Source organism: Mugil cephalus, chromosome 8 (genome assembly GCF_022458985.1).
Source record: "Mugil cephalus isolate CIBA_MC_2020 chromosome 8, CIBA_Mcephalus_1.1, whole genome shotgun sequence".
In the NCBI taxonomy this organism is placed as follows: Eukaryota; Metazoa; Chordata; class Actinopteri; order Mugiliformes; family Mugilidae; genus Mugil; species Mugil cephalus.
Genome location: NC_061777.1, coordinates 13,190,365 through 13,215,974, shown reverse-complemented (window position 1 = coordinate 13,215,974; position 25,610 = coordinate 13,190,365). Strand labels below are relative to the sequence as shown.

The 25,610-nt window shown below is 42.6% G+C and overlaps 2 protein-coding genes across 6 annotated transcripts; one reads left to right on the top strand and one right to left on the bottom strand.

Moving 5' to 3' along the window:
• Positions 1-1,639: 1,639 nt before the first annotated feature.
• inpp5jb (inositol polyphosphate-5-phosphatase Jb) lies at positions 1,640-16,785 on the bottom strand. Of its 5 annotated transcripts, none has more exons than XM_047591902.1 (14): positions 16,382-16,785; positions 16,160-16,240; positions 11,222-11,709; positions 10,376-10,483; positions 10,027-10,135; positions 7,854-7,970; positions 6,837-7,012; positions 6,570-6,681; positions 6,061-6,170; positions 5,681-5,882; positions 5,322-5,459; positions 5,112-5,195; positions 4,927-5,031; positions 1,640-4,663 (listed from the first exon to the last, which is right to left on the bottom strand). In XM_047591902.1, exons 3-14 carry the CDS (start codon positions 11,695-11,697, stop codon positions 4,358-4,360), a joined length of 2,043 nt encoding a protein of 680 aa, XP_047447858.1. In that variant the 5' UTR covers positions 11,698-11,709; positions 16,160-16,240; positions 16,382-16,785; the 3' UTR covers positions 1,640-4,357. The 5 variants fall into 5 exon arrangements, with proteins under 5 accessions (XP_047447858.1, XP_047447857.1, XP_047447856.1 ...); XM_047591901.1 differs by having other exon boundaries at positions 11,222-11,732; positions 16,160-16,267; positions 16,382-16,784; XM_047591900.1 differs by having other exon boundaries at positions 11,222-11,732; positions 16,382-16,784.
• A 5,755-nt stretch (positions 16,786-22,540) lies between these two features.
• Positions 22,541-25,566, top strand: selenom (selenoprotein M). The gene is made up of 5 exons (XM_047591999.1): positions 22,541-22,784; positions 23,516-23,551; positions 23,732-23,766; positions 24,248-24,326; positions 24,798-25,566. Exons 1-5 carry the CDS (start codon positions 22,689-22,691, stop codon positions 25,035-25,037), a joined length of 486 nt encoding a protein of 161 aa, XP_047447955.1. The 5' UTR covers positions 22,541-22,688; the 3' UTR covers positions 25,038-25,566.
• The last annotated feature ends 44 nt before the right edge of the window (positions 25,567-25,610 follow it).

Sequence of the window (25,610 nt, the reverse complement as noted above, 5' to 3'; positions counted from 1 at the left end):
TAGAAGATGAAGTTTCTCTTGTTGTGTATTTTATAAACTCCTGTCTTTGTGTTTTATCACAGGCTTAAGCGTACCAGACGTGCAATAATTGTTTCCCAGAAGCCAGTATTAAAGTTTGGTAGAAACCAGGGCTGATATAATTTATATGATAACTTGCTTGATCCCGTCTATCTTGAGTATATCGGAACATGTGTTTTAAAAACTGGCCTGGTGACACAGCCAAATTAACCTGGAAATACATTTGCGGCAAACTAAACACAAGACAGTGGAAAGAAGAGCAGATGCTTTTGATATTGTTTGTCAACATAACTTGATTATATTGTACTCACAAAGCTCATGTCCCTGTTGTGCTTCAGGCCCTGCTATATAATACAATCAAAAGCAACAATTGTGAATATGTTGTACCTTTGCAGGCTTCGTGTGGGTTTAATTTGTCTTTAAAGGGGCAAGTTTACCAGGTTTTTTAGCTTCAAAACAAGGTGATTTTATTAATAGGAGGAGAAAGTCTGAAGTGAAGAGAAGTGAAAGTATTTCTACTTTCATTTCAGGATGTTACAGCATTCAGGTCTGTGTTTTTCATCAAAAAGGATGGATTTATACTCAATCTTTTCCACACTTTGTAGCTGAGAAAAAGTTAAAACGTCAGCGACTCTTACTGCTGCTTTACAATGACAGCTAATGTTGTCTGATTGTCAGTGTGAATATGAGGACTTTTATGGCTATATATCCTGTTTTTAAGATTTAATTGGATACAAATTCATTGCTTGCCTCAGTGACTCAGCATTTATGCCGGCGTACACAACACAACACGACACAACAGTTGTGTTAATCAAAGCCGAGATTTACATCATAAATCACGGATACGTGTGACGTGTTCTTAAGAGATCTAACAACGTCACCTTACTGTAAATGGGTCAGCCACTGTGGAGGTTAGATAACTCTGTTATTACTTAGTAATTTTACTCTAGATAAATCATCAAGATAGCATCGGATGACAATTGTATGTACCAATGAGAATTAAGCACACACACACAAGTTTTCAGTCCTGCCAGGTGGCGGCTAGTAACAACATGACTCATCCCACTATACCTAGTTTTCTTATCAAGGCGCAACATATTAATTTTCTCATTTTCATGATGACTTGGCATTTATAGTCTCGCAGCTAAGCAACTCAATCCCTGACCAGTGTTGCATCAGTGTAGTCCGTACATACAATTTGCCAGGTGGACACTTTCTTTTCAAAGGGCAAAAGCATGATGCAAGAAGCACCTACTATTGACTTCGGCAGGATGTGGGTTAGTGTTTGTTTCCCCCAAACGTTTATAAAGAAATACTGCCCTTAGCAGCAAAATAAATGAATGTAGAGTTCAGGAGCAACACTTAGGATTATAATAGTGACTTGCAAATGGGGGAAAGTTTGCACTTATTGGTGCACGTGTTTCACCAACCCAGATTGTGTCGTCTCAGCAAATTGCATTTTAATTTGTAAGGCCATCGCCCTTATTTACTTTGTGTACAATCAGCCCCGTTATTGTTTCCGTTCGTTTTGCCAAGTCATTCTCTCCCACACATTTCATTTAAAAGCAATTAATCCTCCACTTGTCATAAATCACAGAGACATAGAAGAAAAAAGACAAACCACAATTTGAAAGGGAGTATATTTCTTTGGACAGTGTTGCACGAGTTTTTGGATTGGAGAACAACGCAAGCAACCGTTGAACAACCATCTTGCCTCTCTGATCAGATGATTTCACTGAGTTAAATATAAATCTTCAGAGACCAAAAAATCTATATCTCACAAGCTTGCCGGAGTATTCAGTTGTTTTTTTTGAGTAGTTTCATTCACATTTATACAAACACCTGTAGACTAAACAATCTACACTCGTGACAATAAAAGTAATACATGGTCTGAGTTCACTAAGATGGAAACCGGAGAAATCACCATCTGCCATAAAAGTTCCCGATAGAAAAAGAAAATAACTATCAATATTCTCTGATATTATTTTGATTTTCCCACTGAGATGATTCTCCCCAACTGGCCAGCAGAATTCAATCTTATTTAGCATTTAAATAAGAAAATAAATACATAATTTAAGTAAAATAATCTTTGCGGCATAGATTGTCTTCTATTTGATATTTTCTACCATACTTCATATTTGTCATTTACATACTTTTTTCTTCAATATTCAGCCACATAATTACAAAACGATGACATTCTGCATATCATTTTTTTCATTAACATCTCACAATACATAGCCACTATTCATGACTGCAGTAGACAGCATAGTTATCTAGATTATCTAAAGTATGACAATCTTTTTTTTAAATATGTAATTTTAAACAAAGGTCCATAAGAGTTTGTTCCAAACTCAAGAAAATACATGAATGTACTATGAAATGATTTCAGATTGATGCAAGTGTAACCCCTGCAATTCTTCACCTATGACGTTTACACTGAAGATACATTTTTATACTGTCCTTACCATGTTTTCTCCTTTTTTTTTTTTTTTTTTTAATTTTCACAGCCACGATTATGACAAAGAGGAGTCAAAAAACAGCACTTTACGGCACAAAAACCACAGTACCGGAATGTACAGTATGTCCAGCAGCAAACCATGCAAACACAGTCACACCCCTTTTACTGCCACGGCTTGCTACACACACACACACACACACACACACACAGACACACACACACAGACACACCTCCACCATTCAAAACACACACACACACACTTTCAGAAATACACATACACAGAAAAACGAACTACTGACTTACACACTGAGGTCACAGCTACAACAGTATACACTGCCCTACGCTAACAGCCCAAAAGTACAAAGAGTGTAAGACGGTGCATCAGAGATTACACAGTAACACTGCAACACGACTATTGTGATTATTGTCACTGTCAGCTAATCACCAGGATCACTGAGGGAGGATGTGAGCAAAACAAACATAGTGCAATGAAAAGAAAAAGCAAAACTGAAAGGTGGAAATCATTTGAAGAGGAATAGGACTATTTCGTTTACATGAAACATCACATTAGCATTGTGATGTTTCATGATGGTGGAACATGTCAGCTTTGTGTGTGACACTACCTACAGCACAATACAAATCCCTGTCGTAGCTCTACATAGTAGAGCTCCTACTCGCATTTGTGTGACGTATCCAGATTAAATACTGTCTCGTTCTGGGTTTAATCTTTTGAAATATTAATAACATTATTTGAAAAAAGCATTTTTTTTTGTCATGGGGAAAATTGTTTAAAAGTGAATAGTCACGTTAAAAGTATGTGTGTGAGAGCAAATTCACATTGGGTCAGGTATTGCTGTAGTGGTTAACGCTGTAGCTGGCCCAGCGTTAACGGCAGTGGCCGACAATTAATCAGCTCTGGCAAGACAGCTATGCTGTGTCAGCTGACAGCTAGCTTCCTATACCCATCACACCCCACTACACTGATATGGCGGTCTATTTAAAGGCCTTTACGCTCACATTCACTCTCTACACTGACATGTGTTGTGCTGCAGCCACGGTCAGGGGCCGAGCCACCTGAATCCCAATCTCCACCTACTTTGATTCTGGTCATATTTTATGCACCCTGGAAGGAAATGCTCCCTGTATATATATGACTTTCTAATGCAGGGAATGTCCACTGGGTTGTATCCATATAAGTCAAAGGCTTTCTGCATTCACAGAAAAGAATAATGTGCGTGATTGTTGACAGAGCTGCTGTTGATTCATAGATGTTTTCGAACGAAATCCAATTGGCACGAGCCGATTTGTTTGCAAGCAGATACATGTTCCACAACTAAAAGGAAACGGTGAGTGATTTGTGAGCAATGTCTGTGTCAAGTATGTCCCACGCCTCGTCCCATAATCTTTTTCTGTTGCTTAACTGCAGTCTGCTGACATGACTGCTAGGTACATCAGTGCAGAATTTCAAAGCACTGTAAAAAAAATAAAATAAATGAGGAATATGGTTTCTAAAAAGCATTGAATAACCACTCTTTTACTCTACCTGACCATAAATCCTTGAGTGTTTTCTAATGCAAGGTGTCAGCTCCCTGTACTGTCCACACCTGAGAACGGACAAAGATAGAAGTAACACTAGACAAAGTGAAAGGTTTACAAAAAAAAATCAAATAACGTAAAAATAAATAAAAATGTGCACATCTTAATAAAACAACACAAGGCAAAGAAAACCGTCTGGACAAACCAGATGGCTTTTCCTGAAAAACATGGCATAAGAAACTGTACATTTTCATGGCAGAAAATATACAGTGAAGTGGATGTATGGAGTAAAAGACACAACAGTTGGTTTTGTGACTGATGACAACAGAGGGACTTTGGGATGGATCACACTCCCGAATCCTCTGTGTTTTTGTCTTTCTCCCCAGCACCTGACTGCTGGCTGCTGCTGCCCTCTGCTGGCCGTCCTGTGGACTCACGCTCTTTCGTGGCGTCGGGCTCTTTCTTTTTGGCCTGCGCGGGACTGCCGGAGCGGCTGCCGCTCTTACTGCCGCTGCGATGGCCACGGTGTTTGCCTTTGCGTGGGCTGGGACTGCGAGACCTCATCTTCATGTGGACGACAGTGCTGTCATCTTCTGAACTGAAGTCGGAGCTGTCAGAAGAACTGGCGTCAAGGCCTGTGGGCAGCTGGATCTGGGGATAAACAGAAAAATAGGTTAATTTAGGTCATCGTTCACATTTTCAATGTACATTTCCACTGCTTATTTTATATTTTGCATTATATCTATTTTATATTCCACTTTTAAGAATTTATCTTGTTAGTCATTCGTGTGGATGGCAAAGACGAATTCCATTGTACAGTGAAACATGTTTCCTTATGTGCACATGACAATAAACTCTTTGAATCTCAAACATTAGACTGTTTCAACCTCAGGAAAGCAGTGAGTTATGGTTACCTGAAATGGCTCTGTTACGCCCACAATGGTGCTCATGTTGTTGCTATAGTAACCCAAGATAAAGTCCCCTGAGCCTTTGGGCAATTCCTCCTCAGTAAAGGTTACCTGGAAAACAGTTCCTCAGACGTTTATTAAATGAGAAAGGAAATTATCTCTGAAGACAGTTCAACATGCACCCGGATTACCTCATGTTCTTGTCTATGAAAGTCAGCTTCCTCCTGCTTGGCCCACACGTATCCCACATAGTCCTTGTGGTGTTTGAAACCCACCTATGGGAACAGCAGAAGCATCGTGAACAGAAACATATTGTTAAGCTACACATATCTGATGATCTGCTAACGTGGCTCCTTGAAATGTTACAGGTCACTTGTTGAAGCAGAGGTAAGACTAGTTACCTTGTACAGTCCAATCCAGTCCCAGGAGCTGCGGGGGTAACTGGGCGCAACTTTGAATGTTGCAGTGGCATCAGAAACACTGTTCCACTCATCCTCCACTATGAGTGTGACCATAGGTATATCCACCTTGTATGGGAACTACAGAAACATTTAGCACAGACATTTGTTTAGTACCAAGGTTTTGTAAGGTTTTGCAAGATGACCTGAAAAGATGATGAGGATACAGTATTGTCAAAAACAGTTGGGGTATCAAAAGTTATTTGCTGATACAAATACTGACTTTGTCAAGTGTAGAATGTATTTTATTTAAAAATTGTGTGTAGAAGTTTGGTATTTACTAATCTCCTGTTGTGTCCTACCTGCAGGGTGAAGATTGAAGACACTGGTTTGTGGTCACTGACGGTGTACTCCATGTGACTTCGGTAGGAGTGCTGCGTCACCTTGGTTCCGCTGGTCAGCCCTGAAATGGAGCCACGCTTCCCTGCGTTCAGAGCGGCAGGTGCGGTGGCTCTGAGACGCCACAGGATCCGGTCGGTCCAAGCTGGTTTCCGTTTCTTTCCACTAAAATGTTGCCAGAAAACGGGGAAATGGAAGACAAAAAAAAAAATTATATCATCTTTTTTAAAGCCAATAAATGTAGGAAAAAACATGGCCCCTTCAGGCGAGTGAGAACCTTTCAGAGGATGAACTATCTGGTCAGTGGCCTAGAATTCATAATAGCACCCCCGGCATCACCGACCTTGTGTCGTATGTATCTGTTCCCACGTCAAACTTGTATGTTGGAGGGAACTTCAGAGGCCCCTCTTGGAATCCTTCCAACACCGTCTCACTGTCTTTGGCCATGTTCAGCTACAAAAATGAGAAATAATATACAATTACTGACAGCTCTTTTAATATGCGTTTCTTTACTGCCCTCTAGTGGCATTAACTACACAGTGCATACTTCACCAGACCTCTATTGCCTGACTTTATAACATAACTTCAGCTCATTAAATAGCAAGTCTTCATGAGCATTCTGGTGTAAAATTAAACTTCTAATATAAAGATGTTTTGGGAAATAAGTTTGGAGTGGATTTCAGTATGCAGAGTGCACTACTGTCAAGTGTGCTACTTGTCTAAAAATATTACTCTATCAGTTAGTTGCCATGAACACGGATGATGTAACGTACACAGTGTATCTAAAACCTTTGCGAACATTTGCAAATAGATTTATGAAGAGTCTTGTTAAATGAATGTTTATTTCTTTACCTGATCTTTTTCCAGCAACATGGAAAACTTGCTGTTATCAATGGCTGTTTTTACAACCTGCATGTCCAGGTCATCGATGCGGAAATTCAGATCCCCAAACCAGAACACAACACTGAAAAAAAGCAGGAATTTCATACTTCCAAATACGTTTTTCATTGAGATTGTGATATAATTTCCCTCAGAAACCATGAGCAGATGTAAAGAGTCCAAATGTGTGTTTGTGTGTGTGTGTGTGTGTCGACCATGTGTTCTTTCACGCTGACTTACTCATGGTCAAGAACCCCAGTGGCAGCCTGGCCCTCGAACTGCTGCTGCTGCAGGATGCTCTCAAAGTCCTCCATGCGCTGATCCGAGTTTTCCATGTGAGCCGGCAGGTGGCAGTTAAGAAAGCAGACGGTGTGACCGAACACCGACATGCGGGCGCTCACTCCACCTTTGTTACCCTGTAACATGGACAAGTAGAAGTTGAACAACATTGACAAGAAGATGGCAGTCACTGGTGGAAAGAGGGAAAGAGGAATAACCTGTTTGTGTGCTGCTATCGGACGTTTCCCTGTAGGCCAAACTAAATTAATGGATTAAATTAATACTGTCAGTCATGACGAGAGTGTCTGAGGGCTGTAATTAGTAAGTATATTATCTACACTAAATGTCTGCCCCTGCCATGAGAAACAGGAAGTTTACTAATTAAGGACCACAGAGAAACAATATTAATATTTAATGTTAGCAGTTAAGTGCACAATGGGGGGTGCAAGCTTTATTCCACTATCTTTTAACTACTCTGACCCACTAAAAAGATGTTTCAGCATAAAACTGGCACAAAGTCGTGATATTTGAGTTCCTACAGACAGTCATCCACTGGGATCTTAGTTCTATCTTTACAGTCTTGTAGTAACATGGCAACAAACTGTTCTGAAAAAACAAGCTTGTACTTGATGGCAAAATTAATATGGAATAGTTGCTTATTGTTGAAGTTTTATCCACTTTTCCCACGAGTTAAATCCATAAAAGAAATGTGCATTCCAAACACTACTGAGCAGCTGGCTGAGAGCTACCTACATCTGTCTCTTTATTTTCATAAAACTGGATAAAGCTGCATTTGACTAACAAATTTCAAGATATGATGCAGCGTTCCCATGCAAATGTTCTTATAAATGTTCTGTGGGTTATGAGTTCCAGCATTCAAAACAGAGATGTGGTTCACATTCTTTGTGTCGCTCTGTGTCCATGTGTGAAGTTTCCATAACACTAAAGATAACAGAAAGGTGTCAGTAGCCGTCTCACCCAGTAACCCCCCAGGCCCGTGCGGGTGGTCTCAGTCTGGACTCCGCGGAGGAAGGGAAGATGATAGTATTTGGCGAAGACCAGCAGTAACAACCCCTGCATCCGCTGGGATGTCACCTGAAAGCAGGAGGACAAGATAACATGAATAACCAGGAGAGTTATGAGGAAGCATTTTGCATTATTTTCTGAAGATAACGGACGTAAAGTTCACTTGCATGACCGGCTAACTGTATAAATATGAACTATCTTGACCTTTATTTGCACTCATCCTCTTTCTACCCCTGTGCATTTGCGTTTTGCCCTGCAGGAGCCTGTGGTCAAGCTCTCCCACTGCTGCACATGAACCACTGCACATTAACGACTTACAGTGTGTGGTCTAACCTCGCTGTGGTTGCAAATGATTTTAGCGGAGGACTTACTTGTCCAGTAAAGTCCTGCACTGTCCTCCCAGGTATGCACCTCTTTTGCGAAAAATGGGGCAGATATTTTTGCACTGTAGAAAGAACAGTGGGCAAGAACGCGACACGTGCATTTGCAAAGTGGAACAAGACAATCTAGTTGCACGCCACGTCAGCCCCCCCGCCCCCCTTCCCAGATATGTCCATCCATGCCTCCCTCCCCCCTTTTTCCCAGTTGTCTACAAATCCCAACCCCCAACCACAGTCTGAAGAAGCACAATCACACCCAGCCTGAAATGCCCTGTGGGCAGTAATGGAGGCGTACATCTCCACGTGACAGAAGACCCCCTTGCTTGTATACTAAGTGGCTGTTGAAGCAACTTTGTTGCGTAATGGACTTTACTGAACCGTAAAGTGGTCGGACGCAATTCTGCGGTATGTGTGCAGACACGGACAGTCGGTGTGTGTGTCTGTGTGTGCTTGTACTTGTGTAAAGTCTGAAAGAATGCACCTACTCCTGCATATGCAGTGGGCGAACAGCATTTCTTATCAACATTAGTGCTCGTTGGAAGCTCCTGAAGGCTGCCAGGCTACGTCTCGATTAAGAACAGAAAGGACATTTAAGCCCGAAGAGAGGGAGAGAGAAAAAGAGAGGGAGATAATGTGTGCAACTGGATATATGTTTGACCTTGTAAAGCGCTCACATGACCAAAGAAAAGAGCTGTGAAACATTCAAAAATATTGTGCCATGTCGCAAACGATGCCTGAAACTGGAAACGCCGCGGTACTAATATACACCTAAATCGTTGCAGACCTAAATATAGGTTATTGTGACAATCAGCAGCAACTGTGCGGCGAACAATCATAAAAATTGTGTGGTTCTGCAGTGAAGGGCTGATTGCAGCAGACTCACTCGCGCCTGAAGCAGTTACAGTTTGAACCTGACAATGTATCCTGATGAGAAGACATAAACAACAGATGGGGTGTCAGTCATGACTAGACAGAATCTCTCTCTACATTAGAGGGTGACACACTCCCGCACCTGCTCAGAGCATTAATTTCCACGAGGGCCGCGCAAAAAGGTCACATCCAGATCGTTTTAACGAGGTTCAAACTAACGTAGTCGACCATGAGACAGCCGGAGGACGGCGTCAGTCTCACTGTCAGAGGCCTATCAACACTGACAACAACGTGATCCAAAAATAAAACAGCACCCAGGGAGACATTTGTCTAGCTCTTTCAGCTCGACAGCTGATTCACGCTCCCTGGCTCACCATGCCAACTGAGTCAAGCATCGTTGCAGAAGCAGACGAACACCAACCACAGCTGTGGCTTGTATTCTTTAAAAAATAAAACATACCATACATGTTTACTTGATGTGGAACATACAGTATATTAGCAAGTAATTGCACTACATAAAACCCACAGGATTTTGTAGTATATGATGTTCACGCTGGGTATATATAGCAATTAGGAGTTGGAAAGAAAGAGGTAAAGAGGCCATGTATATAAAGTGGAGAGAGGGAGACCAAGAGTCAGCGAGAGCTCGACTTTGCCTTATCAGCTTGGCAGACGGTGGAAGATAGCAGATACGCTGACATTACACGCGAGTTATAAATTATCACCCCATCCGTTGCTCGGGGAACAAAAGGAGCCGAAACAGCAGCAAGCAGCAGAGATCTCATCAGCGACCCCGTACGCCGCGTGAATCGAAGCCGTCAAGCAGTTGACTGCGAGAGCGTGCATATGTGTTTACAAGAAAAGCCATTACTGACCAGCACGTAACCAAAGGGGCTGAGTCTCTCCATGCAGACCTCGCTCCACTGGTCTGTGAAGAGGACATCTTTCAGCCTTTTGTTAATCATGGAGTTCACTTCCTGCAGCCTTGAAGAAAAGTGACACGCAACAAGGTAAAAGGTCAACAGCAGACAGACGTATGAGTAAATAATGAGAGGGGGCTTTAATAAAGTAATAGTGGATTAATAAATGGAAGAGATTTAGGAGGGAGTCATTTAAACAGCTCATTAGTGACGTTGTGGGCAGTGCTGACGTGCGCAACGACAGGAGACCGTTAATGGGCAATTGAGCTTTATGTCGACGAAAAAAGGACGACAACGCACTCACCCGATGATGTACATGTCTGTGTTTCCATCTCCCACATGCAGACCAAGCAAAGAACTGATGTCATCGGGGGGCGTCGCTGAACCCACGTTCCAAGTGATGATGTGGACCCTATTGAAAAAAAAGGGGGTCTTATATAACACCTCTTACAACAAACAATCAACTCCTACACACCTGTGTCACAACCTACAGACTGAATGAGACAATGCATCATATTTGCCCCGCTAACATTGTATAGTCTCTTCGATTAATTTCTCACCACCACAACTTCTTCTTTATTTGTCTTTCAGACATTACCACAGAGACATATTATGTCACCGGATATTTTACTATTAAGAGCTCAGCCTACACAAAAACATGCAAGAAAAACAAATACGTAAATGTTGGGCTGTGTTTAGCTCTTTAGCTCGTGGACTGGTGACCTTTAAAAAACGCATGGAGTGAAAGTCTCCTTCATCCCTTCAGTACATATGCTGCGTAAGAGAAAGCAGTGTGTGGCAAGACTTGCAGATCAAGAAGTGGTTTGTTTTGCGTCTTAATTCCTGGTGTGGTTCCACACGGAGGTTGTGTTTTAGGATATAGGACATTTAGACTGCGCAACTCCAGAAATCCAGCTAGTGTCAAGTGGTTCAGCACCCAATGTACATGTGCTATTTAAGTAGATAAATAGCCCTAAATGGCTTGGTTATGTCATTTGGAAATGCAATACATATACACCATGATTCCTGTTAAAACAGATGACACTGATGTGTCACTTGTGCAATCTGTAACAAAAAATTAGTACATTTGTGACACAGAAACATATGACTGTGTTAAGCAATAATGATGACAAGAGATTAGAGAACTTGCCTGAAGTCTTCCACAGGCTGGGCCTGGGTGTCGGCGGTACCTGCCACAGAGAGGGCTCTCTGTGCGTGAGTGTTCAGATGATGAGGCGCAGGCCTGCTGGCATACGGGTGTGGGACTGAGGCGGCCCTAACCGGCTGGTGGCCATGACCTTTAGCACCACCCTTAACGCCGGGTTTGGAATGACTTGCCACATTGCCGTCAGCAGCGCACTCGCCCTGGCTAGCCGGTGGGGTGGGTTCAGCTTTGGGCTCAGCTTTGGGCTCAGCTTTGGGTTCGGAGATGTCTACAGAGCCCTCGACTCTCGCGCTTCTCTGGGGCCGCCGAGGCCGGGCAGGGAGCGCAGACTGACCTGCGCTGGGATCAGAGGGTGGAGTCGCTGTGTCTGAAGCTGGAGCCGAAGATTCCGTTAAATCTTCCGCTCCTCTGTTTTTGTTGTCTTCCTGTGTCTGGCTTTGGCTCTGATTATCAGCGTCCATTGCTTGGGATTTCTGTGACAACAAAGATGATGTCTCTGTTGAATGAAACACATCATGTTTGCACTGTGAGAATTTAACACGACTAACCTTGAAAATTTCTGTTCTAAGGCCCTAGAAGACCTAATGTGTTTATATGGTGATGTCATTATGTCAAAAGGAAAGTAAGAGGGGCTACAAGGAAGGTTTCTTATACTGAAAAAACTCGGCAGCAGAACATGCAGGCTCTTTTGCAAATGACCAGTCACTTAGTTGATGAGTGGAAGACTGTCATGAGATTCTATTAACTCAGGAAGACAACCGAGTGAGTCATTCAGGCTCCCACCATCGTGACTGTTCAATTACCTTCCTTCTCACAGCCTTGGCAACAGTGATATGCATTGAATAAAACTCCTAAAAACAACAGCTAGAAAGAGACCAGAGGAGACATGTTTAACTCTGCTAGAAAAGAGATTTGAAGGGGAAAAAAAGCCTTGCATCCTCTCTAGTTTTACCAAAGCTGCCTGGCGGCCCTCTACTAACCAGGGAGATGCTCAGTCAGTTCGTATCAGCTCAGAGCACCTGCCACACATGAAGAACTGCTGCACGGTCCAGAACAGCAAAAATCGACAGCGTGGAATAAACAACAACAACGCAGACGCAGGGAGGGGGCTGCGGAGAGATCAGACGGACACACGAGGACAGGAGGAGGACGGAAATAAAGGAGGAATTTAAGCCGGCTGATTCAAGTAACAATCCATTCAATTATCATGTGAATAAATGTCTCCGTCTCATTTCTCTGGTGCTGTTTGATATAACACAATGGCCATTCAAGCTAACCAGCTGCACGATTTAAACGCAGAGCACGTGCCGCATTTTGTTGAACATTTGCTAAATAAATGAGAATTTGTGTTGATAGAAGCAATGACTGAAGACAAATCAGGTACACGGAACATTACTAGAAAGATGTAACCAATTAGAATTGGATCAAGAGCAGTGGAGTTCATATATTGATCATCAATAAGAGGTTCCTCAGATGTTAAATTCCTAAAGCAAAAGAATAGCCACAATGTCGTGGACAAGCTGAACATGACTGAGTCTTAAAAGAGCCATGTTTGGGCCAATGATGGCAATCAGACACTTTGAAGCCTCACGTGTTACATCACCTTTTTTGTTTACATTCTGCCTATTAATGCACATCTGCACAGCTTATCCTATATTTATATATTTCGATTTGTTCGATTGTCCAGGCTTATGTTATTGTGTCAAACACAACAACAAATTCCTCGTACGTGACAATAAAGACGATTCTGACTCTGATTCTGAAGTTCCAGTCAGCGATGGCTCAAGACAAATATGCGGCGTCCAGAAAAGTGAGTGTTTTGACCGTGGGTGAGGAGACGTCAAATCCTTTAGTGCCAGTCGTGGCAAACATTAACCCATTACTTCAAACTCCAAACAGCTGAAATCACATCCTGCACGCTGAGGACATATTTCTGGTCAGCAGGGAGAGCGGGCTATTCGCCTGGGGGCACAGAAACAACAGAGCTCCCTCAGAATTATTCACATGACCTTGAACACTCGGGAGGCCATGACTTTCATTCCTTTGTGTTCCACGTGTGCCTAGAAACCCCCTCCAATCTCTCCGTCCACCAATAACCTGGTGCCTGGCGGGGCATGGTGTATTCCTATGGCCCATGTATGGCGTTTAGAGGAGAGGGCAGTGTGGAGGAGGGTCGCAGGGCGAGTGGGCACACGTGGGAGTGGGTGGGTGCAAAACGAGCTCAAGGGAGGGAGAGGCCAGGCGAGACAGCCCCTTCAGTGGCAACATCATGTCTCTTCGCAGAATGTCTCTAAATTGATCCTCTCACACTTCCCTGTGGCACTGTCTATTTTTCCAAGCTCTAATCCCCCTTCTCTCTCTCTTTCTTATCATCTCATTTCTATAATCCTTTCTCTCTCTTTCTCACTCTCTCTCCATCTCCCACCAGACCAGTCTTCCATCTTAACCACCTTCACTGTACGGGCACTGAATCGCCTCAGCTCCAGCACCAGTTTTAGTTTTTGCCACCCTACATTTTTCCTTTCACATCCAGCTGAGCGACGATACTATTCCTGACCTAAAATCTATTCGGTCCTTTCCTCTTTGCGCTCCGAGGTGACACTGACGCTCCCCCTGCGACGTGCTCTGTATTGTTTCCCTCAGCCAACCATCTCGCAGTCACTATCGATGACGTCGACGTGCCACAGTCCCCAACGGCCACAGTCATAACAGCCGGATATAGATCGCAGCCAATGATAATGTATCTTTGTGTGCTCAGGAACATGGGAATGAGAGCACGCTCTGACGCTGTGTCAGCTGTTAATGGGAGAGGAGTGAACGCTGTGCGAAGGCGATAATGAAAGAAGGAAACGTCATAATGTGAGACATTAATCAAACTGAAATGTGGAAGTAGCACCTGCAGGGGTTCCTCCGTTCGACGTTCGCAATTCCTATTTCTAACACTGAAATAATGTTTACATTTGTGTATGAAAGAGCAAGAGGCAAATATTTTGCCTTTCTTGGGAACAGTTATGACAGACTACCGCTTCCTATTCCGCTCACGTTCACGGAGGGGAGAGTGGAATGATTTGATTATAACAAATGTGTCATAGTGTTTACATGCACCCTCCAGAGGGGGTGAGGGCTGAGGGAGCCAGGAAGGATGTAGTCTAACCCAAACAGCAGGCTACAGCCAGTCTGCTCGGCTCCTTCGGTGGGATTAAGTGATAACAACGAATAATTCTGGATGACAGATTTGGGCAAACGGCCATACTGCTTTCTTATTTGGTGGTAAACACAAAGGAACGCGCGGCTACCTTGCTCTGACACAGATTTCCAATTTGTTGCTGATGACGTTTCGAATCAATTTTGTGTTTATTGTGGGAATTACGGGAAAGCAGTGTGTTTATGTTGAGGGCCTCCAGAGCCATATGCCCCTGTGACAGGGATACTAATGATGACCCCGACAGAAATGACACTGGCAGCTGCTGCCACAGCTGTAAATGGCTCCTCCAGGTCCTAGTGCCGCTGAGCATCTCTCCCCTGCATCCGAGGCCCTTAATCATCCTGATGAAGTCATAGTAAAGACTGCAGGATGTCAAAATGATTTTACTTATATTCTGACACTTGAGGCAAGTGCTGATGAGGTGCAGCGTAACGTCTGAAATGCAAAACTGACGTAAGTTGCAATTTCAGATTCTGCCAACTAACGATTACAGAAATCAGTCAAGTGGAATAATTTTTTGTATGCATTTGGCTTTAAACGCTCTCTACTGAGAAATAAAGCTCATTGTGTGGCAAAAGTAACATCTCCTTTATGAAATAACTGACACTGTGCATCTGATGTAGCTGTACCAAGTTTGATATCCAGAGCTCATTAAGGATGATAAATAAATCCTCCATGCTTCCACTGACATGTGAAACAGCCCCAATGCATTTGTACTAATGTCTTCATATGCATGACATTAAAACCCCCTTGCAGAGAGTTTGGCTCATCACCCACATATTCTTGTTGCCTACTTCCTGGTTTTTAAGTAAACGTGATTAAACACACAAACAGGCTTGCGACAAAATGCTGCAACTGCAGCTTCACAGCACAACAATTATTGTTTCACTGAAGAGAAAACCTGTTAATACAGCAATAACCACTATATTTGGACATAAATTAAATGCACTGTTTAGGAATGCACAACAGCTTCCCTGTGCATTCCTGTACGTTAGTGTAAGAGTAAAGCAAGCAGCTGATGTCACATTTGCGTCAGCTGATGGTAATGATTATCTGGAAAAGCTTCTGATACACAACAATATGGAAATGTGAAGAACATGAAAGGCACTTTATAACTGGTTTACCTATGCAAACACTATACCACACCACAAGGTATACACTTTCACGCTAGGTGGGACATAAATCAGTGATAGCTCAGCTGAAAAAGGAAACCAGCGGGAGAGTATTTGGCCTAATTACACTCAAGGACAATTTTTATGGCTGAAAAAGAAGGTCATGTTAATTGTGTTTCGCCTCAGATATTATCCCAGACACATGGGTGCCCGCATGTGTTTGTGTATAAATGCTGGTAATGAGGGAAGAAAACTCTAGACACAGCCAGTGTGTGTTCATCAGCTTGTTTCCTGTCATTGCAGATGGTGGGACAAGTGCGAACTGAACAGGGTTGTTCTTAATTACGATTTAGTTTTAAATTACGAACAAATGCCCTAACACAAACACACTGTATCCGTGGCACCTCTCATGTAAACACATCCGCTACTTCAAAAATCAGGTTTCAAGAATTCCTCCACAGCTGCTGTCAGCCTGAAACAAAAGTAAACAGTGATGTTTCCTTGCCTTGGTTGACAGAAGCACATCCTGTAACACTATAAATGTCCCTGACAGGTTTCGAGCTGGCACATAACGCATGCGTGTAACCGATTATTTATCACCTTTACCTGTTTAGGTTCTTCTCTGCCAAGTGTTGCAACTGCTACGCCGAGTGCACCGTTTCTGGAGATGTAGGGGTTGCTCGGTGTCTGTGGCAGATGTACAAGAATCTCTCTCTGTTAAAGGTTAACCAGAAACACACTGAACTTTCCCTTCCTGCCGCCCCCAGTATGAAGAAACCATCGGCATCTCAGCGCTTGCCTTCTTTCCTTCCTTCCTTCCTTTCCTACCTTCGTTCCACGGCGGTGGAGATGGCAGTGAGGAGGAGCAGGTGGGTTTGGAGCTATGCAGGCGAGGGATTTGCAGGACGGGCAGACTACATCTCTCAGAAACGCACGCGTCTCCTCCTGCGTTTAAAGAAACTGGCTGCAGAAGCCCGCCTGTGCCGACGTGCCCTTCAAATAACAGAAGACGTCCGGGGACAACACGGGAGAGACAGCTTCCGTAAACGAGCGGACACAGTCTGCCAGCGATGTTGGCGATGATTACTGTACTGACTCCGGAGCGCACAGATCCACAGCGAGCAGAAAAGACGCGTCAGAGCAATTACACAACTAACATGGCGTCGGCAGGCCTCCCGACATCCACCTGTCGTGCGTCTGATCTACGCTGACTCCCATGAGAACATATATAAGTGTCACTGTCGCATATGTCGGGGTTAATTTCCCCATTAATTGTTAAGAGCGTTAACAATTCATTCAGTTCAGTATCAGCAGTGCTTCTATGTACTCCAACTCTATGATGAGCCGCTGCTGCCGCCCAGTGGTCGGTGTGGTGAAGCGCATGGCATAGGTGCAGAACAACACTGTAGGTATGGCCTTACCATTTCAATCGATTAAACGGGACCTTTTAAGTGGCACAAAGAAAAAGGCTCAAAAAACAAGCTCAAAAATTGAAACGAGTCTTAGATTTCACGTGTTTGAAAAATGGAGGGGCAACAGGTAAGATTGGTTAGATACAACATTCACAGCAGTGTATTTCTGTGTGTTAGTAGAAGAGACTTTAGTGATACCCAAAAATAGAAATAAAATAAAACAGGGAATAAAGAATATGTTCAAAGATACAAAGCATTTATGATGGTTCTACCCAAATAAAGATAAGTGAAAAAACAAGCAAGGTAGAAGTGGTGCAGGTTAAATATACAATATGAACATACCACTGAATATTATGAATTATGAGTATTGCACTTTGAGAAAAATAAGTGTTATAGAACATAGGAAAACTGGACCCTTGGATTTGTTGTGGAGCAAATTATACAGGGAGTGTAATATATCATAACAATGACAGGAGTGCTACTATATGTTGATGTTACAGAGCCTGACAGTTGTTGGGATAAACGTCTGTAATAAAGTAACACCTCACTTTGCTGTTATATTTACATGGTGCATGTAACAATCAGGACAAGTGTTTATTTAAAGGAACCCAACATGCATCTACCCTTATTCAGAGCATGTTGCTGTGGAAACACCTGAGGGTACCTAATCAGCCTCCGTGAAGCCTTAAATGTCTGTGGCCTTTCCAAAATTAATGAGTCAAAACTGAACCTGTGCATGTGTGTGTACATGTACATGTGCCCTTTCAGACCACAGCTAGCCGGAAAAATCCGCGCTCTGCAGTTAATGTGGTGAACTACATGGTTGCCTGAAGCTACTGGTGGTATGGAGAAGTAATTAAACTCCTGCAGGATGTGTGGACTCTTTTGAGACTGTTTTATGATAATTTAATCAAAAAGACACAGACAGCATTTCCAGCCATATAATAAAAAAGTGCACGCTGCTTATATTATTTGTGTGTGGAATATAGGGAATATACACAACTGTGATTTATTAAATGCAAATGTTAATTAAAAACACCATCATTTGGCCTAATTACAGACCTGTGCATTATTCAGTAGATTTATTTTTCTGCCGTGATCAGCAGTGCTCTATGCCTTTCTCTTCTGCCCTGCTGTGAATCACACTGACAGTTTTTTGTGCAGTATATAGGTCAGTGTTTGTATCATAACTTAACAACGTGGTGCTTCATTCTTTCCCACTTTCCTCAACATATCCCTTTGTCGTTGTTCTATGTTCTGCTCTTTTGCAGCTAATACATTTTTTTTTTTTTTTTTTCAGTTCTACTGCTTCATGAACTGAACTTTAATATGTGAAATATATAGTTGGCAAACAGAAACAGAAACTTAAGTCTCTTACACACATGCCGGGGAACAAATATTAGGGACACGTGTACACACAGTACAATGTGATAGCATCTAGCTGCAATACATATTGACTTTGTAAATTGTCAACAATTAGAAATACAAACATTGCTCAGGCAGTACAGACCCCAAGTAAGGTAAATAGTTCAGGGCTCTCTCTTCATCTTCACCTTTCTTGACAGTATATGAAATGTATTAAATCACGATTAACTTTGATTAACTTAACCTTCACACTGCTTCATCCTCGCTGTGTGAAGGACAGATCCAGAAGGTCTTTCCTTCCTGCTGCTGTTAGGCGCCACAGCAAACATTCTTAATATGCGCAATATTATCACACCTCAAGGTTTCAACACTCTCACCATTCACTACTTACTCTGTACTGTGTACAACTCTGTGCAATAGCCGACAGACATTATCTGTGCAATTCGGTACTTTTCGTTTATATACCAATACTTATATATTGTTTATTTTATTCTATTTTTATCTTATTATTTATCTTTTATACAGTTTGCTCTTTATTCTTGTTATTTTTCCGCCTCTATGTATGTTGTCGCAAACTACAATGTCCCCATTCCATTTGTAATTAATAGAGATTGCCTGAAACTAGGAGTCACATTAGCATCTGGATCCGTTTCGCACATTCTGCACATAGGGAGCTCTAATCCTGCAGCATTTTCTGTAAATCTTTATTGCAGTACTAAATATTATGACATATTGTACAGTATATAAACATGTCACACATATAAACCACATGTCACCTCTCTTGAAGGGGGGTAATATAAATGTAGAGAGTAACAGGCAAGACATACAGAGAGTAACAATGCATTTCACCAACATTAAAAACTTTACTTCATTTACTTTCTGATAGGAAACTGAACTTCTGTGCAGGATAACAGATCTGCATATATATAATTGACTGAAAATCATTCATCAAGAATGACAGAGTCACTGGAGTCGATACACAGCAAAATCAATATAAGTGTCTATATGATCCACATCAAGTGTATGTTTACACTCCCAAAGTGTTACTGACTCTTCCTATAGTTAAAATGCAACAATTCTCAACACTGATCAGTTAGTTTCACTCAACACTAGCGTATAGTGTGAACTTCCTCATAGTGTCAGTTGTGAACTACTACAGGTGTTTACTCCATGTTTGCACAGTGTGGTGTAATTTTTTTCCCCCGGTGACATATCACATGTAAAATAAATTATGATGAAATAAAGCTCAAAACACACCACTTTACATAAAACTTTCCAGATACTTTGTTCCTAAACATCAGGTAAAATGAGAGAGAATGAGTCCTGTAGCTCCAACAGCAGGTGGTGAAATGTCTCCGGCCTCCACACAAGATTGACCTCCAGGTCACAGCAGAATTCCTGCTTATAGAAACACAATATGTCACACTCAACAGGGTTTCTCCTACATAAGCAGCGTTATGCCTCATTCATTCACTAACATCAGGGTGGAGATCAATAAATATTAAGTTGTGCGTGTGTGGCCAAGTCATGACGCACACACATAAAACAGAGCTGTTCTTGGTTCTGGAGCAGCAGTAGAGATCAGTTAGAGACAACAGATGTTAAAATATTCTACTGGACCCCAGATGATGTCAGGTGTCAGGGCACGAAACTGAGATGAAATCAGGGGAAGCATTTGGAGACACATGTTGATGTCAAGTCTGACCACACCTAAAGATGGTCACATGTGATCCAATAGTCCAGTTCAGGTCTTAATGCAAAGTCTGAAGAGGCCCTAGGAAGCACGTGATATTATGGAGGTCATGACCGAGTGAGACAGAAAACCCAGACAAGCACAGAGAGAACGTGCCTATTATTATAGTATTAAAATACTATAAGGGAAAATAATGGCCTTCCACTGGATTGACTGGGGGCTTATCTTGAGGAGGCTGAGACCTCCACCTGCAGCCACAGTGGGCTGATCATCTGGCTGTTGGGTTGGACAGACCAGTCAGCGGAGGAGGTTGGACCTTTCAGCCCAACCTCTAAATTATTAGTGAGAATGAGAAACAGGTCTTATTTAAAAACTCCCGCTGGCAAGTTGATGACATCATTGTGACATCATCAGGAAGAAGAACGAATGTGGCCTATGGCCACACCCTTTATGGGCGTGTTCCGGTGTCATGACCATAGTACAGTGGTTAGTTACTACCACTCGGGAGAATGGGGCCGGGGACGAAGGGACCAACCTGATAAGAAATGGACAACTGGGACAAGACTTGGCTGGACACAGGACATCAGGTCAGTAGACCAAATGTTTGATAAACAAGGTGACTGTGGCATCCTCCAGTCCCCTATGTGCATGGGATCAAGAGCATACTCTGTGACGTTTAGAGTTTCAGTTCTTCAACTAAACAGCAAAACGACTGAAGTCGTCAAGAGCTTTGGGGTAATGTCTTCCTGGATTCTTTTTGTCCCGCTTCCTTAAACAGTCTATGGTCATGACCTCATAATGATAACATTGGCTGGTTTCAAATAAACCTCTAATATCAAAACACCTGAACACGCCCATAAGGGGCGTGGCTATTGGCCACATTCGTTCTTCTTCCTGATGATGTCACCATGACGTCATCGAATTGCCAGCAGGAGCTTTTATATAGGACCTGTTTCTCATTCTCACTAATAGTTTAGAGGTTGGGCTGAAAGGTACAACCTCCTCCGCTGACTCTGGTCTGTCCAACCCAACAGCCAGATGATCAGCCCACTGTAGCTGCAGGTGGAGGTCTCAGCCTCCTCAAGACACCAAGCTCATGCTTACGGTTTAGCCCCCAGCCAATCCAGTGGAAGGCCATTAGTGGCCCTTATAGTATTTTTATACTATAATAATAGGCACGTTCTCTCTGTGCCTGTCTGGGTTTTCTGTCTCACTCGGTCATGACCTCCATAATATCACGTGCTCCTAGGGCCTCTTCAGACTTTGCATTAAGACCTGATCTGGACTATTGGATCACATGTGACCATCTTTAGGTGTGGTCAGACCTCACCAGTCTTCAAATGCTATTGTCTCTAACTGATCTCTACCGCTGCTCCAGACCAGCTCTGTTTTATGTGTTTGCGTCATGACTTGGCACATACATACCACTTATTATTTATTGATCTTCACCTTGATGTTAGTGAATGAATAACGCTGCTTGAGAAACCTTGTTGAGTGTAGGGTTACATTAATTTTTGTACTGCAGGTCCTGCCCTAGACATGTTGCAGAGAGACAACCTTGAAGGAATTCAACTAGTCACAACAAAGGAACTGTAGACTGGTTGCATCTGCGCCTTATTTGAGGGACCTTTCTTTACTACTTAAAGATAAGAGAGAATCTCTTTTCCAGTGGTTTAGCCGTGTTTTTTTGTTTTGTTTTTTACAAACACTCATTAAATAAAAGACTAGTAACGTACTTAGAGAATGTGTCAGATTTATGCTGTGTTTTTATGTTGAATTCTGGAGGATGCAGTTTGTTGTGGTGTTAAACTGGATTAAATCAAATACAAGCATTTGTTGTTTAGCTGTCAGAATAACAGAAATACGCGCTGGTACAACACAATAGAACAAACCCCATCATCCACAGGGTAAACACAGTGCAAGATTTTTTGGTAGACAGCAGAATTCATCATTTCATTTATCACAGCAAGTCTACCAGGTCCTGAAACAGCCCCGTTCAGCCCCACACCCGGACGTTATGGGTCCGGGTGTGGTTAGAGAAATTGAGAGAACTTGAACTCATGCGTGATAAACATAACAGTTGTTTTAACCAGAGCAAACACTTTTTCACACAGCGCGAAGTAGGTTTGGATTTTTTTTTTTTTTTTTGACTCTTCATAATAAAATCCTTCTTTTAAAAACTGCATTCTGTGTTTACTCGTGTTATCTTTGTCTCACATTTAAATTTGTTTGACGATCTAAAACATGTAGTTGTGACAAACATGCAAAAAAAAAAAAAAGAGGAAGAAGAAATCAGGAAGGGCACAAACACTTTTTCAAACCACTGTATCATCCGCCAGCCTAAAGGTTTTATGAAGTGGTAGTGGTCTCTTAAATTTTCAATTCATTTACACTGAGCTACAAATAAAATCTATGGGATTATCTGGATGGGGATGCTGCAGATAAACAACGAAAGTCATCTCCACGCCTCTTTCTCTCCTTTGGGAGAAATTTGACGTGGCAGGAGATCCGGACGTGACATAACTGCTCATCATCTCTCCTCCTCCTCCTCCTCCCCTTAGCTCAACTACCTTCAGTCGTCTGAAGGTAGATACTGGACCCGCAGTGGTGCGAGTCCTGGTCCGCAATCTGAACCAGGAGGAGGGATAGAAAAAGAAAAAAAAAGATGTGGCTCGTCGTGTTGGCGAGTTTACTTCACTGCGCCTCGGCCTATGATGTGGACCTGAAGAAACTGGACGGGCTGGCAAAAGCGAAGGTGGAGGTAGGATTCCTCGAGTCCGCTTCTCTTTCTGTCATAGATCAGTGCTGGATTACAGTATGTTCATTGTGATTTAGGGCCGAGGCACCAAATAACGTTTCCTCATTCAGATTTGTTTAAAACGCGCGACAGGGTACGCTTCTTTTTACAAAAATCTCCGCATTGGGCGCATGCGTGAGTTTACTAAACGGACGTGCATGCGCATTCACCCATTCAACACATTTGTACTCCTGTAACAACCGCAGGTTCCAATACTACACGGCGACCCGGTGATTATTTGGAGTTGGACAGGCCACTCCGGCGGTGTAACAGGAGGTCGCACTCTGGCACAAAAGCCCCAGAAAATCTACCACTGTTTTTGTGTGACACTGTGCAATTTGTCCCCAGGGTGTCACCTAATCACCAACCTGCCAGCATTGCTGAGGAACAGCATTATCTGATGCTGCTCCTGTTGTGTCGGTGTTAACACCTGAGGCTCAGATATCTGGAAAAATAGGTTAGACATCCTTCCCTCAGGCTTAGCTAAGGATGTGCTTTGTGGAAAAGGTGCAAAGTTTCAGCGATGGCAGAGTGCAACTGAGAGGTGTTTGAGAGCACAGAAGCTGACGACACATTTTAGTTGTACATATAATAACTGTTAAGGAATCTGATTCGCAGTCCAAGTAACGTCTTTCTCCTAGACGTGAGAGCTGCTTGTAACCATTACCTGTGTCTTTTGTTCTGCCTCTTTCCAGACTTGTGGAGGATGACAGCTGAACAGGCTCAGGGAGGTGAGTTAGTCGACAGGAACAAAACACACTGGGAGCCAGTGTCAGCGGCAGGGTGAAGCCAAATCTGTTTACTCCCTGACAAACATTTTTACGCCTCCGGTTACACATAATCCCCCTGACAGATCAGCTAATGAAACCAGAGTCGGCTCGTGATAGTAATACTTACCTCTGTGTCTGCAGGTCAAAGCCTTTGTGGTCCAGGATATTCCTCTTTAGTATCCTTTAACACTGCTGCATCTTAAACACAGGTCTTTAACTTCAACTTCAATACACATGAATCCAACATATTTTAGTAAAGTCACATCCCAGACACATGCTGCATTGTTAGCATAAGAGAAGCTAACAGTGCATGATATATATATATATATATATATGTATATATATATGGGTATGTTCATGTCAGATATGTTTATGTTTATTGCAGTTGCACAGCCACTCTACTGTTGCACATTTTAAATAATAAAAAAAGATTATTTGAACCTGTGTATTATTTGAATGACTTAATATTGAATGCAATTTGTTAATAATGTATATTTATAGAACAACACATACAGTAGGCAGTGGGTCCCTACTTAATTTCTCATCAGTTTGGGGTCCTTGGCCTGAAAAACGCTGAAGACCCCTAATCTTAAATATTGTCTGTTGATACGTTGCACCGTCACATTTCCGAACAATCCTTGACTGTCGCTACCTCAGCCATAACCTGGTGATGAAGCACATTCCTGGGGCCGACCCTGAGCTCGTTCTCCTCAACCACTATTATGAAGAGCTGGATGTAAGTCTTTGTTGTATTTATTGGTTGTTTTGCGCTGTATACAGAAACTGTTTCTACCCCAAGTCATAGAATCAGACCTGTCGGGTTTTTGTGCCTTGCATGCGGAGGTTTTGGGGATAATTTAAGCTTTTGCTTTGTCACACTCCAGAACCACCTGGGCACTAAAACCTCCTCACATCTGACAACACCTCTTGTAAAATATTTACAAAAAAACAAAGTGACCCCAAAGACATGTAAAATGTTCCGTAGAGCTAACTGGATCTAAATTACACATAATTATTTGATGCATTAACATAAATTATTAAATTGTTCATAATTTTTCTTCACAATTAATGCCTCCAATTTTAGTATTCCATCAGCCCTCTTCTCATTTTTCATAAAATACACTATACTTACACTGTACTGTATGACAGATAACGCAGTGTGTCATGAAGTATTACAATTTTTCTTCAACATTTGTTTCCTTCACAGAGGATTGCTCTCTCTGACATGACCCGCTCTGAGATCAACGAGCTGCTGGGGAAACTGGGGTTCTACAAGAAAGCTCAACCGGAAGACGAGGTGCCAGAGGAGTTCCGCCACTCCCCCGCCAAAGACAGCCCGTTTCCAGATGAGCCCGCTCACAAATCCTCCACTGCCTCTCCAGCTTCTCCAGCCACAGAAAACGCCTCCTCAGAGCCCGGCGCAGAAGCGGAGCACACCGACCTGTAAGAGTGGACGCAAGTTTCCCCACAGCTGCTCCATGACCAGCTGATACTTGCAGCTGATTGTAGACGAGTTTCAGAATAAAAGCAGCAGATCATGGATCAGCCTTTTGGGAAGGACAAATTCTTATCATCAGCAGAATTCCCATTAAAAGGTCCGCAGTCTGAATTTGCACACATTTTTCACGACACTCGTTCATTTTTTTTTTTTTTTTTGCAGCATTAGAATCCAAAAAGCTGCTCTGTGAGTGCTTTCCCACCCAAAGACTGGAAGTTCGTGTGCGTTTCATTTAGTTTTTTTTTTTTTTTTCCCCATTATTTGTCAGCGGTCTCCAGTGTCTTTGCCTCATTTGTGTTCTCTTGTGTGTCTTGGATTTCTTCCTACCTACTGTGAAACTGAATGATGCCTCAGGCTGAAATCGTTCGACTGGCCTGAGGTTGATGCTACCTGTTCTGGTGGGTTGGACCGATACACACAAGAAGATTCAAGTGGAAGGGTTGTAAAACAGGAAAATAAAATAATAATAAAAAACTCACCCCTGGTCCCGCCTGTTCCCTTGGACACTACAAAATGTAGGGT

Excerpts from the sequence above, each read along its gene's own strand:
- inpp5jb (XM_047591899.1), bottom strand. The coding sequence starts at position 11,697 with ATGGACGCTGATAATCAGAGCCAAAGCCAGACACAGGAAGACAACAAA. Across the intron at positions 10,484-11,221 it reads CAGCCTGTGGAAGACTTCAG|GGTCCACATCATCACTTGGA; the intron begins GCAAGTTCTCTA and ends TTTTTTCAATAG. Across the intron at positions 7,013-7,853 it reads CGGGCCTGGGGGGTTACTGG|GGTAACAAAGGTGGAGTGAG; the intron begins GTGAGACGGCTA and ends TCCATGTTACAG.